At 42.0% G+C, this 15,457-nt stretch overlaps 1 protein-coding gene across 4 annotated transcripts in view; it reads right to left on the bottom strand.

Annotated features, from left to right (window-relative positions):
* Window positions 1-11,219: 11,219 nt before the first annotated feature.
* LOC124003822 (inositol 1,4,5-trisphosphate receptor type 1) overlaps window positions 11,220-15,457 on the bottom strand; it is a 179,561-nt gene continuing 175,323 nt past the window's right edge. For all 4 annotated transcript variants that reach the window (XM_046312419.1, XM_046312421.1, XM_046312422.1 and 1 more), the window contains 3 exons: window positions 15,260-15,420; window positions 13,970-14,131; window positions 11,220-13,693 (listed from right to left, as the gene is read on the bottom strand). In XM_046312419.1, coding sequence (XP_046168375.1) covers window positions 13,607-13,693; window positions 13,970-14,131; window positions 15,260-15,420 — 410 coding nt within the window. In that variant the 3' untranslated portion in view covers window positions 11,220-13,606. The remainder of the gene's footprint in view (window positions 13,694-13,969; window positions 14,132-15,259; window positions 15,421-15,457) is intronic.

Raw genomic sequence — 15,457 nt, 5'->3', positions numbered from 1 at the left:
CAGTTGGACGTATTGGCAAATAAAATTAAAAAACAACGTTGGAGGCAGGTTATGTTAGAGAAATTAACATTACAATCTCTGACAACAGCTCTGGTTGATATTCCTGCAGTCAGCATTTCAATTGCATGCTCCCTCAAAACTTGAGACGTCTAGTATTGTGTTGTGTGACAAAACTGCACATATTTTTGTTCAGTGTATATAGCCTCCCAATATTGTACAATCTGTGATTCAGTGGCCTGGCCTATTTCTGTTTGAATTCAAGACCATATCTCCGTTTGTCAGTGTCAGAGTGTCATTTTGGTCATTTGTGTGGTATTACAAAAGATTCAGCTACTGTTTCCTGTCATGTAAGTTAAATAGAATTGCATGAAATGAAAGAGCTGTAAAAAAAAAAAAAAAAAGCCTCTGAGCCTATGATTTTTTTCATCCGGCTCTGGTCGCACTCCTCAGAACGTCCTTAATTGGCAGGTAGGGAAGAGTGGGGGAAATAATCTGAAGTTGCATGCTCACTATACATTAGGAGGGATAGTGAAAATTGTTTGGATTTGTGATAATTGTGGCTTTCTATTTGCCCTCAGCATTCAAGTTAGAATATATAACATATGCCATTTAGCAGATGCTTCCATCCAAAGCGACTTATGTGCATACATTTTATGTATGAGTGGTCCACGGGAATCAAACCCACTACCCTGGTGTTACAAGCACCAGGTTCCAACAACTGAGCTACAAAAGATCACACATTTCACAAGGTGAAATTTTGAGATTTGGTTGTGCATCAGCAGTTTTTCTCCTGTTATGTCAGTCACTCAATAAGCCATGTCAGCTACAATGTTTAGATTGGTAAATTAGTCTAGCCAACTATAAAACTTGTAGTTATCATGGACGAATACCGACCGGGAAAGCAGGGCACGTGCCCAGGGGCCATGACCTAAAGGGGGCCCACATTGATTTTGTTAATCACTCTCATTCAGATATCCTATTATCATGGCATAAGTCATGGCAAAATGTGTAGCATTGCAGGAAATTAGCTTTAAAACTGCAATTTTCTCATCTCTGCCATATGGAAAAAGTAATAAATTGCATGAAATTTGAAAAAAAAGCTACCATTTCTCTTCACCCCATGGCAAAATGTGTAGACTTGCAGAAAACTGGCTTTAAAACTGCAGCATTTTCTCTCCCCGTGGCAAAATGTGTAGACTTGCATAAAAAAAGTTGCTTTAAAACTGCAGCATTTTCTCTCCCCGTGGCAAAATGTGTAAAATTGCAGGAAATGTACTTCTCTCTCCACAGTTAAGAGAGGGGCCACTAAAATGTTTTGCCTGCCAACCAAATCTCGCTTAGGACCTTCAAAAGGGAACATATTTATACATATTTTAATGAATTACTTCTGAGTATTTTGTCATTTGAATTACACTGGGCTGAACTAAACTTCAATGTACACTGCTCAAAAAAATAAAGGGAACACTAAAATAACACATCCTAGATCTGAATGAATGAAATATTCTTCTTAAATACTTTTTTCTTTACATAGTTGATTGTGCTGACAACAAAATCACACAAAAATGATCAATGGAAATCAAATTCATCAATCCATGGAGGTCTCAAAACACTCAAAATTTGATGTCACACTCAACTTTGATGTAATGTCCTTAAAACAAGTCAAAATAAGGCTCAGTAGTGTCAGGGCATGCTCCTGATGAGGTGGCGGATGGTCTCCTGAGGGATCTCCTCCTAGACCTGGACTAAAGCATCCGCCAACTCCTGGACAGTCTGTGGTGCAACATGGCATTGGTGGATGGAGCGAGACATGCTGTCCCAGATATGCTCAATTGGATTAAGGTCTGGGGAACGGGCGGGCCAGTCCATAGCATCAATGCCGGAACTTGCAGGAACTGCTGACACACTCTAGCCACATGAGGTCTAGCATTGTCTTGCATTAAGAGGAACCCAGGGCCAACCGCACCAGCATATGGTCTCACAAGGGGTCTGAGGATCTCATCTCGGTACCTAATGGCAGTCAGGCTACCTCTGGCGAGCACATGGAGGGCTGTGCGGCCCCCCAAAGAAATGTCACCCCACACCATGACTGACCCACCGCCAAAGCAGTCATGCTGGAGGATGTTGCAGGCAGCAGAACGTTCTCCGCGGTGTCTCCAGACTGTCACGTCTGTCACATGTGCTCAGTGTGAACCTGCTTTAATCTGTGAAGAGCACAGGGCACCAGTGGTGAATTTGCCAATCTTGGTGTTTTCTGGCAAATGCCAAACGTCCTGCACAGTGTTGGGCTGTAAGCACAACCCCCACCTGTGGACGTCGGGCCCTCATGGAGTCTGTTTCTGACCGTTTGAGCAGACACATGCACATTTGTGTTCTGCTGGAGGTCATTTTGCAAGGCTCTGGCAGTGCTCCTCCTGCTCCTCCTTGCACAAAGGTGGAGGTAGCGGTCCTGCTGCTGGGTTGTTGCCCTCCTACGGCCTCCTCCACGTCTCCTGATGTACTGGCCTGTCTCCTGGTAGCGCATCCATGCTCTGGACACTACGCTGACAGACACAGCAAACCTTCTTGCCACAGCTCGCATTGATGTGCCATTCTGGATGAGCTGCACTACCTGAGCCACTTGTGTGGGTTGTAGACTCCGTCTCATGCTACCACTAGAGTGAAAGCACCGCCAGCATTCAAAAGTGACCAAAACATCAGCCAGTAAGCATATGAACTGAGAAGTGGTCTGTGGTCACTACCTGCAGAACCACTCCTTTATTGGGGGTGTCTTGCTAATTGCCTACAATTTCCACCTGTTGTCATTCCATTTGCACAACAGCATGTGAAATTTATTGTCAATCAGTGTTGCTTCCTAAGTGGACAGTTTGATTTCACAGAAGTGTGATTGACTTGGAGTTACATTGTGTTGTTTAAGTGTTCCCTTTATTTTTTTGAGCAGTGTATTTGACATGAGATCCTGACATGAGGACTCCTTGCTGTCCCCAGTCCACCTGGCCATGCTCCTGCTCCAGTTTCAACTGTTCTGCCTTACTATTATTCAACCATGCTGGTCATTTATGAACATTTGAACATCTTGGCCACGTTCTGTTATAATCTCCACCCGGCACAGCCAGAAGAGGACTGGCCACCCCACATATGCTCTCTCTAATTCTCTCTTTCTTTCTCTCTCTCGGAGGACCTGAGCCCTAGGACCGTGCCCCAGGACTACCTGACATGATGGCTCCTTGCTGTCCCCAGTCCACCTGACTGTGCTGCTGCTCCAGTTTCAACTGTTCTGCCTTATTATTATTTGACCATGCTGGTCATTTATGAACATTTGAACATCTTGGTCATGTTCTGTTATAATCTCTACCCGGCACAGCCAGAAGAGGACTGGCCACCCCACATAGCCCGGTTCCTCTCTAGGTTTCTTCCTAGGTTTTGGCCTTTCTAGGGAGTTATTCCTAGCCACCGTGCTTTTACACCTGCATTGTTTGCTGTTTGGGGTTTTAGGCTGGGTTTCTGTACAGCACTTTGAGATATCAGCTGATGTACGAAGGGCTATATAAATAAATTTGATTTGATTTGATTTGATTTGTATTTAGTATTTTCAAAAATCTAAACACAAAATACTTTCCCATACCAATTTTTTAGAGTGGTTTACATTTTGTGCCACCCTGCATTGGTATCAGAAGTTGGATAGCACGATGGTGTGATAAGAGCATCTGTTAAATTAACTCATTATAATGGTAACATTTTTGATAAATTCTTTGAAAGAAAATGTACTTAATCCAATTGTGAAATGTTGTTGTCTCATGTAGCCACCTTAAGATGAATGCAATTGTAAGTTGCTCTGGATAAAAGTGTCTGCTAAATGACTAAAATGTAAATGTAAATGTAAAAATTAACAATCACAAAACAAAGCATACTGAGTATTATCACGATGAGCCCCCGAAACAAGGGCAATAATAATACCCATTGTGCTTTCTCGTTCATCTTGGGATGTTCATTTTCACCTACACTGTATACATTTACATGTTGGTCATTTAGCAGACACTCTTATCCAGAGTGACTTGGTCAACTCAGGTAGATAAACAACAATCACAGTCATAGCAAGAAAAAGGGTTTTGTAACCATTACTGAAAATGTTGCTGTTTGGGTTGGCTTGTTGCAAAATAATTTCTGTTCATTTTGAAACATTGATCTGTATGGTATTTTGTATCTTTATTTTGACATTTTTGCCCTTCCATAGCAAAGTTTTTTTTAGTTTATTGTTTGAGCAGTCGCTGAGATTATATCTGGTTATCAATGCAAAGTATGATGTTTATTCATTTCCAAATTGAACAAAGACAACAATCTTGAAGTTGAAGTGATTCAGACATTTTGGCACAGTGAATCACTACCCAAACATGACACAACTGGTTTCAAGTGGCCAAGAGACATCATGTGAATCAAACAGGGGATATACATAAATTACATAAATGGATAGGTAGACACTTTTGCTTTCTCCTCATATCAACATAATTTCTGTAAGATTAAAAATTATGCCTGTAAAATAAAAAATTACGTTGCACAAGCCCTGCGCTTATAAAATGGCTGTGCTCCTTTGGAAATTTGGGCATGTTTAGAGCGACACCATTAGGTAAAATATATCAACTCAGCAAAAAATAAATACCTGTTCATGAGGGTTGCCTAAACACACAAATGATATTTCAGAAAGATGTGACCTTTTAACCCTTTGAAACAGCCCCTGTTTAAGGCACTTCCGGTTGTCACAGGAACCTGAAAGTAAACGCATATCCTCATTGGAGTTAACAACTACTAGTCAGGCTTCATTCTGGGCCTACTTTTTGCACGGTCGTTGCGGTCAGACCGAGCGAGCTACGGTCAAGAGTGGCACCTCGTTGGACACGGCACGGCCTAGAGACTACAGTGATGCCATTTTCGAACACTTTCAGTGTTGATTTCAGCCTGTCCATTTGGTGATGGTTCATCACTGTTTAAACTTATTGGAAATGGACAAAAGTTAGCCATCAAGTCAGCGTCCATCAGTCAATAAGATATCATTCTGATACCAAAATTATACATACTGACAGCAAACCCACTTTGTCCAACTCGTTTAGAAGCCAACTAACACATATTTCAGAGCTGGCCCAAACTTCACATAGCCTTCTGTTAAAACCATAAAAAATATAAAACACATAGTTATGTTCTAGCTGCAAACCTCGCTGCGGCGACCCCAAATCCCGAGTTTCGACTCGGTAGGTCATTCGAAGCCCGAGCAGTGACCTTAATTGGTGCTGAAATTTAACTTATTCCGGGCGTTGTTGCGGGCTCCCTGAAAGAGCAATCGGACAGAAATTTTAGGGTCCGTCTCTTGGGGGGGGGGGGACTGCAAAAAAATTGTGGAATGTAAAAGGTTATTAACCGGTGCATATGCTTTTAAAATAACAGTTCTGTTCTGGAACAGTGTAGATCACGTTAGTTCCCAGCTCTGATTCTGTGCTTTAAAAAAATACATTTACCCATTTTCATTTCGGGTCCCTGAACTGGTTCCAACCCCTGGTTTGTAGGACTTATAGTTTTAAAACCGAAATGTACTTTACGAGGGTAGTATACAATATTATGTGTATTTTATCAAATGCCACCAGAGGGTGTCAGAGTTGAACAGGTTAACATGCACCTGCTTGCTCCATACTCTGGCGACTTCTGTCAATTTCTCCGACGACTGTCTATTAAATAGGCTTCTATCATAGAAGTCAATACAGCCTTGGCTTGAAGAGGCTGTTGGTCTACATTGTGCACCAAATTCATTGATTTATCTGAAAAATCTTGAAGAAAGTCCCAAGCATGCGACATACCACTTAGTATCATTAGTTGAAATCTAAGGGTTTAAGTAATTCAATTTTACCAACAACACGCACGTCACACTATGCATTCCGACCATTACTAAAATATTTAACATTTGGAATGCGGACAATTAATATGGAAGCCCCCACAGACCTGAATCCTTTAGACTGAATGGACCAATTACATACCGGCATAACCAAATAAAGCTAATTTAATCCTATTTCCCCACTATCCGGATTTGAGGGAAAAAAACAACATATTGTGACATTCATAGAGAAATGAAACAGGTCAGAAGGACAACGTATAGGCTAGTTAACAATATCAGAACCCCTTTATTGGCTAATGTTTTTGCCACACATAATAACCTACAATTAACGTCTTAAAAATAAACGTTTGAGTTGGAACCAAATACGTTTTTTCAGAGGGATGCCATAGGCCAGGGGTTCTCCAACCTCTCCTTGGGGAGTCCCAGCCATTCCGTGTATTTGAACTATTCCACAGCTAGCACAACTGATTCAAATTGTCAACGTATCATCAAGCCCTTTGACTAAGTGAATCAGGTGAGTTAGTTCAGGGCTGCAACAAAATTGTGAAACATCTGGGGGTCCCCGAGTACAGGTTTGAGAACCACTGTTGTGGCCCTCCAGGACTGGAATTGAATTGCCCTGCTATAGGGTGTTGAGCCTTTATTTGCATATTTCCCTGGTTGCCTTTCGAGTGTAGTTTAGAGTGACCAGTACCACTCACATACTTAGATCGACATTGTATCTGTCCCATTATGCCGTCTCTGAGAGCTCGGGCAGCTCCATTGAAGCCATCTCCATTTTTAAGTACATTTTCTTCTTCTACTACTTCAATGACTTGCCAAATAAACTGAAAGGGTGTATACGACCACTTGGAGTATGTTGTTTGAACAGGTATGGAGCCACGGTTGGCGATTTACTGCCACCTGCAGCTACGTAATGTTTGCTCACAAGTATTAATTCATTGGCTGATCCTCCTGGTGATCTGGATGAATTACGCAATCCTCCCTTAACCAAAAGGAAGTCCCGCCCAGTTGACTATTTCAAAATGGTGAAAGTGCTCAATGGCACTGCCCATGCTAAAATAGGCTTCTGAGCACTATAGTCCTCTATCCATCTCTATGGTACCACCCATGACTGTGTTTGCTTGTGACAGAGACATCCTTGTTGCAGTCACCCTATTAATTAGAATGACTTTCACCAAGTGAGATTCAAAATGAATGTTGTCATTAAAAACACATTTTAGAAAATACATATTTAATAAACTCGTAGTTCCCAGGCCACATTAGGCCTGCAAGTCATATCATGCTGGATTGCAATGTGATGTGTAATTCCACTTGGAACCCAGCCAGAGTAGGGATATCCAACATTTAGCATTTTCATTCACCCGCAACATGCATTCAGGATGACTGCCAGGGTTGGGAAGTTTAGGACATTAGACTAAATAATCTAAACTGGAACAACAATTTCAGTTGCAGGTGCAATAAGACCAAGTAACAGATTGGTTTAGTTTAGAAAAATGTATGTTATTTATATTTGAGTAGCATAAGATTAATTCATTAATCAATATATATGCAAAAACCTAGATATTCTACAAATCAACCTGCTGGAAAATATGATATGGACTTGGTTTTGGCTCAACTCTGGTTATGAACACAAACACTGCCCACTGGGCACAGATGTCAATTTAATGTCCCACGTTGGGTTAATGTAAATTCATTGAAAATATGTTGAAACAAAGTTGATTCAACCAGTGTGCCCAGTGGATGGGGTTCTTTTACACCACTGAGTGTTAATTTAACTCCTGAATCAACACTAGAAATCAACACTAGTTAACACTGGCCAATTTGCTGTCTGCTATGAAAGGGATGCACACATCTGCATTTCAAGAACCTTTAAGAATTCTGAAGAACCGCAGATACCATATCAAGAACCAAGCACTTAACTCACTTAAATAGTGCAAGAGTTCTCCAAGGATCCAAGGAGTTGAGAACGATCTAAACTGGAACAACCATTTCAGTTGCGGGTGCAATAAGACCAAGTAACAGATTGGTTTAGTTTAGATATCTTTGTGGGCTATACTCAGCCTTGTCTCAGGATGGTAAGTTGGTGGTTGTAGATATCCCTCGAGTGGTGTGGGGGCTGTGCTTTGGCAAAGTGGGTGGGGTTATATCCTTCCCGTTTGGCCCTGTCCGGGGGTGTCCTCGGATGGGGCCACAGTGTCTCCTGACCCCTCCTGTCTCAGCCTCCAGTATTTATGCTGCAGTAGTTTGTGTCGGGGGGCTAGGGTCAGTTTGTTATATCTGGAGTACTTCTCCTGTCCTATTCGGTGTCCTGTGTGAATCTAAGTGTGCATTCTCTAATTCTCTCCTCTCTTTCTTTCTCTCTCTCGGAGGACCTGAGCCCTAGGACCATGCCCCAGGACTACCTGACATGATGACTCCTTGCTGTCCCCAGTCCACCTGGCCGTGCTGCTGCTCCAGTTTCAACTGTTCTGCCTTATTATTATTCGACCATGCTGGTCATTTATGAACATTTGAACATCTTGGCCATGTTCTGTTATAATCTCCACCCGGCACAGCCAGAAGAGGACTGGCCACCCCACATAGCCTGGTTCCTCTCTAGGTTTCTTCCTAGGTTTTGTCCTTTCTAGGGAGTTTTTCCTAGCCACCGTGCTTCTACACATTTACAACCTGCATTGCTTGCCGTTTGGGGTTTTAGGCTGGATTTCTGTACAGCACTTTGAGATATCAGCTGATGTACGAAGGGCTATATAAATAAATTTGATTTGAGAAAGAACCATTTAAGAACCTTCATTTTTTTCAGTGTAGATAAAGATTGAGTACACACCTCATCAACTCACAATACATTTTGTTACCAAAGAGATTAACTTTAGGGACACAAACAGGTTTAAGATTTTTAAACCTGGGCCTCCCGAGTGGCACAGCGGTCTAAAGGCGTCACTACAGACCAGGGTTCGATCCCAGGCTGTGTCGCAGCCGGCCGCGAACGGGACACCTCATCAACTCGCAATACATTTTGTTACCAAAGAGATTAACTTTAGGGACACAAACAGGTTTAAGATTTTTAAACCTGGGCCTCCAGAGGCGGTGCACAATTGGCCTAGCGGCGTCTGGGTTTGGGGAGGGTTTGGACAGCCGGGATTTCCTTGTCCCATCGTGCTCTTGCATCTCTTTGTGGTGTGCTGGGTGCATGCACGCTGTCTCGTGTCACCAGTTGTAGCGTTTCCTCAGGCAGATTGGTGCGTCTGGCTCCCGAGTTAAGCGAGCAGTGTATCAAGAAGCAGTGTGTCAAGAAGCAGTGCAGCTTGGCAGGGCCGTGTTACGGAGGACGCATGGCTCTCGACCTTCTCCTCTCTCGAGTCCGAACAGGAGTTGTAGCGATGGGACAAGAAAAAGGGGTAAAAGCCCCCCCCAACCCCAAAAAAAGGTTGTTAAGCCAGTGTGTGTGTTTTGGGTGGTATACAATCATAATTGTCATGCTCATCAATTTGTTCAATGTTTTAGAAGTTTATTTCCACAATTATTTTAAAAGAAATTTGGCGATCAGTCCCTTACTCAACATTAGGGGCATGGCGCCTCTGTGTAAAATGAATGACCAGAAATAAGTCTACACTAAATGTTATATTTGAAATATTGATGTGTGACATATTGTTCCTGTCAACTAGATTGTATAAATAAATGAAATAAAATACCCCATACAGATATAGATGTGATGCCCTGCCGAGGGTGAACGTTTTCACATATCTTTCAAATAGACTGTAAATAATGGATATTTTCTACACATTTATTGAGAATCTGTTCAAACAGCACTCCATTCCTTGATCAACTTTGTTTCACCATTATTCTCTGCAGTCTGTGTTGCCCATAGAATAAGAATGATTCATGATTCTTCATTCTATGGCACTGGCTTCAGGTCGGCCTTTTTCGTGTTTGCCTCAGTGATGAGTGAGTCAAACCACAAACTCATTCTCACCTGGTTACTGCTCGTAAATAACAGGAACGAGTCCTGCAGCCGATGGGTGGATTAAATTAGGAGAGATTTACAACGGATCACATGCTTTGGATTCACCTTCTGCTAACACTAGCATAACTGCACGCTATATGATGTAGTCGATTGCTTGTGGTTGACTGTTCTGCAGACAAATGCAAAAATATGCACATACTGTAAAAAGCCCTTTTCAAATGAGGTGATCGAAAGGATGGAGTGGGTCTTTAATGGACCTCTTGGCATCATCTACTAGCACTGTTACAGAACAGTGACTGGTAATTCTTTGCCAATGGCAGTCTGAATGGGGTAAGAGGACACTCATTTGATAACAGGTGCTGTGGTAAGAGAACACTTACCTAACGACTGGTCCAGGTGCCATGGCAATGGCACGTACCTGACTGACCTGAAGAACCATGTAACATTATAATGGGGACAACTATTAATACCCCTTTGAGCTCTCCAGGTTGTTCCATACTAAGAAAAGGAGACTGAGGTCTTGACCCTTTTTTCCCTTATCTTCATTCATTTATCGCTTATTTGAGGTATTTTTTATATTCCCGCTAAAGGGCATCTGCATTGTAGCTGTATATTAATTTGATCTCCTACTGCTTAGTTTTATTTTCTTCAGTCTGCTTACTGTATTGGGATATCTGCCATTTTCAATCTGTATTATCCTGAAACTTTTGGAACTCGTTCAATAAAGCAACCTAAAAAACAGCAGGAGCTAAGCTGCAGGGCATTTCCTAATTAGTGTTAAAGTGAGAGAGCCTCCAGAGGATATTTCACACTATCTGGTGGTATTCCCCTGCTTCCTGTGTGTCAGAGGACTCATTCAGCTCTGGCTGCAGTGGGCAGCACCCTGCATCAATGGCACTACTCTAGTCATAAGTGGATAACCAGTTATGTGCATCGCATGATACACATTTAACAGCACACAGCAACCTAGCCCGTGTCCGTCGTTAATGCCTCATTCACTTCTAATTAGTGGGGAGAAATCACCTCCTATTCAAGCTTCATCATGATGCCTCTATCTATGAAAAGCTAAAGAATTTAGAAGAACAAATCTCAGAGTATATAGTATGTTCTCTAAAATGCTTATGTTAAGAGGGTTTTTTCCATCCATGTGACCTGACGAAGACAAACTCTGGGACCTAGTTATAGGCTATAGGGCTCAGAGTTTTCCCTGGTCAGGTGAAGTGTTCAGGAAAAACTCCTAACCTATAAAGTAAAAAGAGTAATGGACCAACTATTGATCCTTGGGGGACACCAATCATTAGATTCTGATACAGATTATGTGTAATACATTTCACAATTCTTCTCTCTGTGCTGTTATATTCCATACAGATAGACAGAGGGTGATTTCTTTCACACATCTTTATTAAATAGACTTTTAAAGAATGTAATGTACATTTTAGACAGCTTGTTTTATATAGTAGTATTAAAGGCTTAAATGAGACTTTGGTCAAACAGCACTCAAAATCTTTTATATTAGTACTCTGATTTCTTTACATGAACACTGCAATCAAACCAGGACACCTCTCTTCACGGAAGGCCCTTCACAAAACAAAGTGACAAGTAGACTTAAGAAACTAGCGATAATAACAAAACTCAGCACTGAATTGATAGTAGAAATTGATGAAAATATAAGACTGTCAGAATGTCATTCAGTGCCAACAAGGAGAGAAAAACATTCTCACAAGGTTGTTTAGTGTGCTACCAATGTATGACATAAGTAATACCAACACTTTTACATGTGGTGACGTCATCAGTGTGACTCTTTCTTGGCTTTCCTCATCAACTGCTACATGGGTGTAAACCCCCTTCATAGTGCTCAAGTACATACCAGTGCTCACAAGAACCATCTACAGGGGACATACACACAGTACAAACAGGCAAATACACTTCAGGAGCCTGAGGACAAGACATCACAAATACATAACCTCAAACAGGCGCCTCATTCTTAAAGCTTCCTGGAATGTTCAGATACATTCAAGTCCGAATATAAGAACATTTAAACATATATAGTATATATGCACACAAACTCATATAAAAGTGTTTGAAAGCCAACACTCCTGGCTTTAGCAAAATACCCATGCTGTGCAAATGGATTTTGGGTTGAGTTGTCTTTTGACAAACATATATAATTGTCTCATTTGTGGGACAACATTGGTCTTAATATATTGAGAAAAAAAAAATCATAAAGGTGATCACAACTTTATTCCACCATTATTATATATATATAAAAATTATAATAATTCCATCTCCCTCAGACATTATGTACACATAAAACAAATGTGTGGTTGCATATTGTAAAGTATTCATATTGCACCTCGTACAAAAATAAGATATTAATTATTGTTTGCCCACCAGGTTTCAAACACAAAACAACAGGAAAGCATCCTTCAACACAAGTGTCCCAGTGCTCTCATGAGTACTATTGTGCAATTGTCTGAGACTTCAAATTCACCAAATACATCAAGGCCATGGGAGAGCAGAACCGTGTCACCCATTCCAAGTGGCGAGGAAGATGGACAAGGCATTAAGGTTAGCATGACAACCTAAGGCATATTCACTTTAGTACTTTTTACGACCTAAACTTACATACCTGGTTCCTTCTTCTTCAAGGGCACTCTGGCACACCCCATATATTCCCCATCCACCCACTCAAACTCATGTGCACTATGCACAGTACACACTCAGTACATTACATGCATACACCCCATCTCCTAATGTGTACTAACTTCATAACTTAGTGTTGATTAAAGGGGAAATCTGCAGTTGCTACAGCCATTTTTGGATTCCTATATTAATGAAATAAACCCATAGATTTTTGAAGAATATGATTTATAAATATACCTCATGAGCTTAGTTCCACTGTCGTACCCCATCAGAACCCAAAATATCAGTTTGTTTTACTCCAATGTATGTAAACAATGTAAATGTAAACAAACACTGTATAGCCTCAAAACATGGTTAAAACTATACATTTGATATCATGGATGGTTAGTCATTGAATCCATATTTCTGTCTATGAATTTAAGAGAGGTTACATTTCTCCAGGCCCATAGCTGCAGTAAAAAGGTCAATGGAATGCAGATGGTGGGGGATAGAAGGAGGATGCTGGATTGGCGCAAATCCAATCAATCAATCTGATCTAGCAAAGTGGATATTTGTCAAATCCGTCATGATTTATGTATTGTAACAGGCCCACAATGTGCTTACTAAAGTGCCACTTGGATATATTAGTTGACAGCCATACAAGCATTATACTCCGATTTGTACCTAAACATAGTGTGAAATACACATATAAACAATAGCTTAAATGTAGACTAATTTTGATTGAGGCAATGAGGGGATTTGGGATCTTTCCTCCACGCGTTTCAGTGGCATTTCTATTGTTTTGGTCAAGCTTGATTGACCTCTTTACCGCATGTATCCCTCAGCTTTTTACCAAAACAGAGTCGGGGTGGCAGCTTTGATATTGTTTAAACTGCAGATTGGCACTTTAAGGCATTCTGCACACATTCACACATAAATCCCTTCATACACATAAAGCCCATAGTAGTGTCAGGGACACTACTACTGTACATATAAACTTTGGCATACTCCTGTACCCTTCGTAGATTGTCAGAAAAAGAAGTTCTTAGACACTAAGGTTGGCCTCTCCTTTGTGTGAGTGGTCCTGGGTTAGGGTTAGGTTCCTGGGAGGTGGTGGGTGGTGGTTGTTTCCACAACGGTCCTCCTCAGGCTGGCTGCTGGGGGTTAACGTTCATGTGAGGGGGGTGGCCCAGGAGCCCAATCCTCTGCTTCTGTTTCCTCTGCTCTGTCATCTGCCAAGGGGGTTGGGGGTAGGAGGGGTGACAAGGGTTATGAACTCTGGGAACCCACCTCAACCATCACAGCCAACCCCAACTCCACAAAACTTTCTCCACAACCACTCAACAGCCTGGAGCAGTGAGATTCAAACATGTCTTCTAGTCAATTCAAATGGCCCCTATCCACAGGCTTAATAAGTTTTAATAAGGTTTAATAAGCAATAGTAACCTATCCTGTCATCTCAGATCTACATGAATGCCAAGCCAATTAGCTGTGCAGTTGAGACTCACCTGCTCCTTGAGTTCCGTGAGCTGTCCAGACAGGTTACACACCAGCCTCATGGCCGACTCCAGCTTCTCCTGCAGGTTCCTGATCTCGTTCTGCTCGCCCTCCGCATCACTGCTCACCAGCGACATTGCACGCATCCGCGGGAACCAGTCCAGGTTGTGCTCCTGTAAATAAGAATTTGCTCTTAGTTGCACAACTGAATGCATTCAAATGACATGGGTCTTCCATGTTTAACCCAACGCCTCTGAAGCATAAAAATGCGTTGAAGGCATTGAAACATAAGAGAAAGGCTGAGGGTTAGCAACAGAATCCTCCATGGAACTGTATTTGTGTTCTACACTTTGATTTGAATAGGACACCAAACTGAACAGTACGGTATGACGACCAAAGATAATGCACACCGAACAGTAAAACCTGTGACTCTCTAAGAGCGGACTACTGGCATCTCAGGTCTATCATAAAGGAATACAATAATTTACCCCATTCCCTTTCAAGTCTTTTCATTGTCACAGCTTAATCTGTTTTGGGGTTTGACAACAGTTCATGTTAAAGTGTTGTCCCTCTGCATTTCTGTTTGTCTCATCCTGTGAGATCACAATGTGTGTGAGAGGGTGGCAGGTAGCCTAGCGGTTAAGAGTGTTGGGCTAGTAACCGAAAGGTCGCTGGTTTGAATCCCTGAGCAGACTAGGTGAAAAATCTGCCAATGTGCCAGTGAGCAAGGCACTTAACCCTAAATAGCTCCTGTAAGTCGCTCTGGATAAGAGCGTCTGCTAAGTGACTAAAATGTGAATGTGTGTCTATCATCTAGTGTGTTTGTGTCATTCAGTCACCCAGTGTCATTCGGTGTGTACGTGCAATCTCTGTCAGTTGAGGGCGGAAGGGCAAATAGCTACGTTGAGGCGTGTGTGTATGTGTCACGTTCTTCTCTCGGACTCAGTACACACTACATACACAACTACGTACACACAAGGTCAACAGAGGAGGCATTTAGGTGCTGAAAGGAGAGCCAAGAGAATAAATATGCAGGCAGCCAAGGTCAGCAGCTCGTCAAGGGATTTACCTGAACAAACAACAACTCTATATAACAACTCTATATATCACAACTATAATACAGTATACCCTAACCATGCAAACTTCAGTCTACCCCCAGGACAGGATGCATGTTGTAGTGTACCCTATGCACTCATGGAAGTGGGGCAGCCTGGTTATATGCTGTATCAAATGACCTGTTAGACATTGTGGTTTGAGTCCAGAGCCAGCAAAGGCCTGGTGTGTGTTTGTGTGTGTGTCACCTTGATCATCTCTGCGACGTAGCTCTCAGGGCCGGTGTACTCTGTGGAGTCCTTCACCTTGACCAGCACTATGAAGAACAGGTAGTGCCACATGTTGTGCTCCTCCTTGATGTGCTCCTCAAATGTCACCGTCTTGTTGTCAAACTTGTCTCTCTCCAGACCTGTGAGGAAACAAAACATGCGCGCACATATACACAC

This window comes from Oncorhynchus gorbuscha, linkage group LG18 (assembly GCF_021184085.1).
Source record: "Oncorhynchus gorbuscha isolate QuinsamMale2020 ecotype Even-year linkage group LG18, OgorEven_v1.0, whole genome shotgun sequence".
Taxonomy (NCBI): domain Eukaryota; kingdom Metazoa; phylum Chordata; class Actinopteri; order Salmoniformes; family Salmonidae; genus Oncorhynchus; species Oncorhynchus gorbuscha.
Note: the sequence above shows the minus strand (reverse complement) of the source record. Positions and strands in the feature narration are given on the sequence as shown.